The 5,673-nt window shown below is 56.3% G+C and overlaps 1 protein-coding gene across 2 annotated transcripts; it reads right to left on the bottom strand.

The window, feature by feature from the left end:
* Positions 1 to 337: 337 nt before the first annotated feature.
* PPP1R35 (protein phosphatase 1 regulatory subunit 35) lies at positions 338 to 4,926 on the bottom strand. 2 transcript variants are annotated; one of them, XM_048516985.1, is made up of 5 exons: positions 4,751 to 4,926; positions 4,178 to 4,360; positions 3,619 to 3,937; positions 3,018 to 3,148; positions 338 to 679 (listed from the first exon to the last, which is right to left on the bottom strand). In XM_048516985.1, the coding sequence occupies exons 2-5, from the start codon at positions 4,358 to 4,360 to the stop codon at positions 506 to 508; spliced, it is 807 nt and encodes a 268-aa protein (XP_048372942.1). In that variant the 5' UTR covers positions 4,751 to 4,926; the 3' UTR covers positions 338 to 505. The 2 variants fall into 2 exon arrangements, with proteins under 2 accessions (XP_048372942.1, XP_048372943.1); XM_048516986.1 differs by having other exon boundaries at positions 4,677 to 4,760.
* Positions 4,927 to 5,673: the final 747 nt, after the last annotated feature.

The following is a 5,673-nucleotide window of genomic DNA, read 5'->3' as shown; positions in this document are numbered from 1 at the left end:
CCAACGGCCGGCCTTGTGCCCATCCATTGGAGAGGGGGCGGGGCACGCTGCGGTCCATGTGTGTAAAGCTTCCTTATGCTGAGATAGACAGCTGGCCTGTCGGCATCAGGACTGGTTGCTCAGTGGCTTCCCGGGGTTTCAGGTGGAGGTCTTCCGCAACACCTGCTACCCAGTCTTTTTAGCTGGAGATGCTGGGGGTAGAACTTGTGACCTTCTCCACGCCAAGTAGAGGCCGTGCCACTGAGCGGCAGAACCAGCCTGTGTCCCCACCCCTGTGGACTCTGGGCTCCCCTCCCCACCCTCAGCAGTATCAGAAGGAGGCAGGAACTCCAAGGAGTAGTGCTGGTATCTTGGTTTATGTATAAAAGTGTGCTGGACGCAGAGTATGAATGAGTCACCTGTGAATAAACAGCCCTGTAGCTTCTTTGCTCCATACAAGAGAGTCTCTTCTGGGTCCGGTGAAGGGGGAATCCACAGAGGGTGGCTGGTGCTCCCACCTTTCCCCTCAACTGTCCCACTGGCGCAGCTTGTGGTACATCAGGAAGGTGGCTGCTGGATCTCGGGTGCGAGGCTTCAGTTGCAGGGGGGGCAGCCCCTCCACCTCCAAGAAAGCGGTCTCTGTGAACATCTCTTCCGCGTCATAGAAGGCCATGAGGTCTGGGCCGCTGCAGGTTGGCTCCTAACAGGCAAGGTTGGAGAGGATGTTAGTGTTTTATTCAGGATGTTTCTGTACTACTCCAGCGTAGGGAGAGCAGCAGAGAAAGCAGGAATGGGTGGGAGGTTGCTCTGCAGAACTGATGCTACTTTTCTAGCAGCAGGACACTTGTCCTCTAGAGCTCTGGTGTAGAGGAAAAGGAACTCGGTTGCTTTCGCCTGCTTCTCAAGAGGAGCAAGGTTAGGCCCCAGCATAAGAACATAAGAACAAGCCAGCTGGATCAGACCAGAGTACATTTAGTCCAGCACTCTGCTACTCGCAGTGGCCCCACCAGGTGCCTTTGGGAGCTCACCTGCAGGAGGGAAAGCAAGGGCCTTAAGAACATAAGAACTAGCCTGCTGGATCAGACCAGAGTCCATCTAGTCCAGCTCTCTGCTACTCGCAGTGGCCCACCAAGTGCCTTGGGGAGCTCACGTGCAGGAGGTGAAAGCAATGGCCTTAAGAACATAAGAAAGAGCCTGCTGGATCAGACCAGAGTCCATTTAGTCCAAAGTACCTTGTTACCAAGAGTGGGCTCCCACCCAGGTGCCTTGGGGAGCTCAAATGGCAGGGAGGTGAAAGCAATGGCTCTAAGAACATAAGAAGGAGCCTGCTGGATCAGACCAGAGTCCATCTAGTCCAGCTTCTTTGCTACTCTCAGAGGGTCTCTCACCAGGTGCCTTGGGGAGCTCACGTGCAGGAGGTGAAAGCAAGGGCCTTAAGAACATAAGAAGGAGCCTGCTGGATCAGACCAGAGTCCATCTAGTCCAGCTCTCTGCCACTCGCAGTGGCCCACCAGGTGCCTTTGGGAGCTCACGTGCAGGAGGTGAAAGCAATGGCCTTAAGAACATAAGAACTAGCCTGCTGGATCAGACCAGGAGTCCATCTAGTCCAGCTCTCTGCTACTTCCGCAGTGGCCTCTACCAGGTGCCTTGGGTAGCCTCACATGCAGGAGGTGAAAGCAATGGCCTTAAGAACATAAGAACTAGCTCTACTGGATCAGACCAGAGTCCATCTAGTCCAGCTCTTCAAGCTACTTCCTGCAGTGGCCCACCAGGTGCCTTGGGGAGCTCACGTGCAGGAGGTGAAAGCAATGGCCTTAAGAACATAAGAAGGAGCCTGCTGGATCAGACCAGAGTCCATCTAGTCCAGCTCTCTGCTACTCGCAGTGGCCCACCAGGTGCCTTGGGGAGCTCACATGCAGGAGGTGAAAGCAATGGCCTTAAGAACATAAGAACTAGCCTGCTGGGTCAGACCAGAGTCCATCTAGTCCAGCTCTCTGCTACTCACAGTGGCCCACCAGGTGCCTTTGGGAGCTCACGTGCAGGAGGTGAAAGCAATGGCCTTAAGAACATAAGAAAGAGCCTGCTGGATCAGACCAGAGTCCATTTAGTCCAGCACTCTGCTACTCGCAGTGGCCCCACCAGGTGCCTTGGGGAGCTCACGTGCAGGAGGTGAAAGCAATGGCCTTAAGAACATAAGAAGGAGCCTGCTGGATCAGACCAGAGTCCATCTAGTCCAGCTCTCTGCTACTCGCAGTGGCCCCACCAGGTGCCTTGGGGAGCTCACATGCAGGAGGTGAAAGCAATGGCCTTAAGAACATAAGAAAGAGCCTGCTGGATCAGACCAGAGTCCATCTAGTCCAGCTCTCTGCTACTCGCAGTGGCCCACCAGGTGCCTTGGGGAGCTCACGTGCAGGAGGTGAAAGTAATGGCCTTAAGAACATAAGAACTAGCCTGCTGGATCAGACCAGAGTCCATCTAGTCCAGCTCTCTGCTACTCGCAGTGGCCCACCAGGTGCCTTTCTGGGGAGCTCACGTGCAGGAGGTGAAAGCAATGGCCTTAAGAACATAAGAAGGAGCCTGCTGACTGTGACCAGGACATCCATTCTAGTCCAGCTCTCTGCTACTCGCAGTGGCTCCACCAGGTGCCTTGGGGAGCTCACATGCAGGAGGTGAAAGCAATGGCCTTAGGAACATAAGAACAAGCCAGCTGGATCAGACCAGAGTCCATCTAGTCCAGCTCTCTGCTACTCGCAGTGGCCCACCAGGTGCCTTGGGGAGCTCACATGCAGGAGGTGAAAGCAATGGCCTTAGGAACATAAGAACAAGCCAGCTGGATCAGACCAGAGTCCATTTAGTCCAGCACTCTGCTACTCGCAGTGGCCCCACCAGGTGCCTTTGGGAGCTCACGTGCAGGAGGTGAAAGCAATGGTGCTCCCGAGCACCTGGTCTAAGGCATTTGCAACCTCAGATCAAGGAGGATCAAGATTGGTATAAGCACCTACCAGGTGCTCAGGAAGTCACCCTCTTCCCCCGCTCACCTTTCTGGCTTCACGCCGGGGCTCAACAAGCACTAGTTTCTCCTGCATGGCAGAGCTCAGCAATTCCTCTTCAGGCACCTGCAGGCTGATCAGTCCTTGGTAGAGCTGCTGTTCTCGAGGGATGTTCATCCCTGTGGGGGAAGAATAAGCCAAGGACGGTTTGGGAAGGAGCAGAAGCCGTGTCTGTCCCGCTCTCCTCTGGAACAGGGGTCCCCACCAATAGTGCCTTTTTAGAAAGTGGGTGGGACTAGATCGAGTTCTGCTCGACCGGGCTTCTGATTGCCTGTGCAGATTTCTAAAGTACGTTTCTTTGGGACCAGGTGCCATCAGAGTGCAGGGTTCTTTTACTGCAGAACTGAAGTGAAGTGACGGACATGCACAGAAATATTTTTAAAGGGTAAACATGACTTCTGCCTGGAATTTTGAAGTTGCTGCTTGGGTTCTGCATAATGGTTTGCACCCGCTATCCTGTGTCAGGATTCCAGAGGTGCTCACGGGCTCAAAAAGGGTGGGGAGCCCTGCCCGAGGAGGAGGAGCTGCAGGACGCTGCCAGACAGTGGTACAAAAGGAGGTTATATACTGGAACTCAACTCCCACGTACCTTCACCTACTCGAGCTTCTACTGCGCAGCGGGTGAGGAAGGAGCGCTGGAGGAGGTCCCTGGCTGCCCGCTGGGCATCGAAGCCCTGCTCCCGTGTGGCCTGGACCTCAGCCCCCAAGGCAGCCGTGCTGTGGAGAACAGGGGTGATGAGGAGGCCGTGGGGTTCCTCCGGCTGCTGGTCCTCCATCGGACTGCCGGGCGGCTCCCTCCTCAGCAGGCTGGCAGCAAGAGAGGCACTCTGGGGCTCCTCTGCTTGCCCCAGTGGATCCAGGCTGCCGCCACTGGCCTCACAGTAACCCGAGTCCAGCTGGAAACGAACCTATGAGGGAAGAGAGGCCAGGCGGCCAGGGAGGACATTTCCGGGTGTGGGGTGGGATTCCATTTGTAAACGAACTTCTTTTAAAGACGCGCTTTTGGGGCCCAGATCTGGCAGAATATTGCATTGGGGGGCCTTTTGCACATGCTCAGAGAAGCACCCCAATGGCCATCTTCCAGAATCTGATCCAGGCTCCTGAGAAAGAGCGCCCCCACCCCCGCAAAGGCTCTCCCTTGCACTCACTTGTCTGCGGGGCGCTTTACCGGGGCCATGGCGCCGCAGGATCCCCCCGCCAGCCCAGACCGCCCTGTCCGGGGTGAGGGCCACCTCGGGGTCCGGAAACAGGGGCTGCAGCGGCGGGGCCGGCAGGGGGGCGGGGGCCGCACACGGACGGCTGTCTTCGTCGCTGCCCCCGGGGCCGTCCATCTGCAAGGGAAAGGAGGCGGGCGTGGGCGACGGTCCGAGCCGGCAGGGCAGGTGATGCGGCCCCCCTCGGCCTCCCCACCGGCCGCACGAAACTCTTTCTAGCCCCCCCCCCCCCCCCTTTGCATTTTTGCATGCAAGAGAAAGGAGGGAGCCCGGGCAGTGCTTCTCCGGGGGGGGGGGGCAGTATCCAGCCTCCCTCCCCCGCCAATTGCAAGCCCCCACGAATTCGGGAGCAGTTTGCAGGCTGCCAATTGCAGCCTCTCTCCCTTCTGTAGCGGAGTGTCCTTCTCCAGCCTCCGTCGCCCCCCTGCCGTACCTCCCCCGAAGCCTTCCCCGCAGCTCCTCTGAACGGAGGGACCGTTGCGGGCAGGAAAAGCGCTACCCTCTACCCTGGCCCTGCGAAGCCTCAGGACACCCAGCTCAAGCATGGCGCCCACGGCCCACCCAGAAAGGGCCCTATCTCGAAGCTTTGCGAGGGGCTCTACGATAGATTGCAGGAGCTCAGAGCGGCAACGAGGCCGACTCGGGGCAAGGGCGGATTTCCTTTTCCGCCGCACATTGATGCACATCTCTCTGGTCTTCATAACAATCTCTATGACAAAAGTTTTACCCCCGCCCACAGAGTCACTCAGCCAATGAGGGCGCGCCGTTCCGATGACATCAAAGGGGGCGGGGAACTTTCTCTGAAGTCGCTTGCCAAGCCAACATGGCGGCCAAGTGAAGCCGCCCTATGGCCAATATAGAGCCGAACTGACCGCTGGTGACAGCTCCCTGTGGAGATGGCAGTGACAGTACGCATGCGCATGAGAAAGACGCCTGGAAAAAGCGTTTGCTTAGAGTTCGAGTCCTACTCTGCGGTTTCTGTGATTAAAGTTTTTTTTTTAATGCAAAATCCATTTTAATGATAGGGGCAAACTTAAGTGCTGAAGCCAAAAAGCAGGAGTTTGATCCCTAGAGATAATTATTAGTTTAAAGTATCCCAGGAACATTTTGCAATTTTATGATCTGCAAGTCCAGACTCGCCCTCAGCCAATTGAAGCCAATTAGTCTTCACACACAGCCCCCCTTCTCCCCCTCACACAAAACACCAAATAATCTGTTATTTTTGTTCCTAGAAGTGCCAAGTCGGGGGAGGGATTCCCTGCCACTTTTCAAGAGCCAACCTCAGAGCCGTGCAAAGGGGGTGCACAAAAGGTAGCTGCTCTCAAATCCTAGTGGTATGATTTGGCGCTGGACTCCAAGGGGCGCCTGAAGCCAGACTGCAGGACCACAGAGCTTGGCTTGGTGTTTCTCAGTATTGCCGCCGGCCTAAA

Source organism: Sphaerodactylus townsendi, linkage group LG15 (genome assembly GCF_021028975.2).
Source record: "Sphaerodactylus townsendi isolate TG3544 linkage group LG15, MPM_Stown_v2.3, whole genome shotgun sequence".
Taxonomy (NCBI): Eukaryota; Metazoa; Chordata; class Lepidosauria; order Squamata; family Sphaerodactylidae; genus Sphaerodactylus; species Sphaerodactylus townsendi.
The sequence above is the reverse complement of the archived record's forward strand: the minus strand, read 5'-3'. Positions and strand labels throughout refer to the sequence as shown.

Coding starts and splice junctions, on each gene's coding strand:
- PPP1R35 (XM_048516985.1), bottom strand. CDS start 4,360: ATGGACGGCCCCGGGGGCAGCGACGAAGACAGCCGTCCGTGTGCGGCC. Junction 3,938..4,177: donor GTAAAGCGCCCCGCAGACAA/GTGAGTGCAAGG, acceptor CTTCCCTCATAG/GTTCGTTTCCAGCTGGACTC. Junction 3,149..3,618: donor AGAAGCTCGAGTAGGTGAAG/GTACGTGGGAGT, acceptor CTTCCCCCACAG/GGATGAACATCCCTCGAGAA.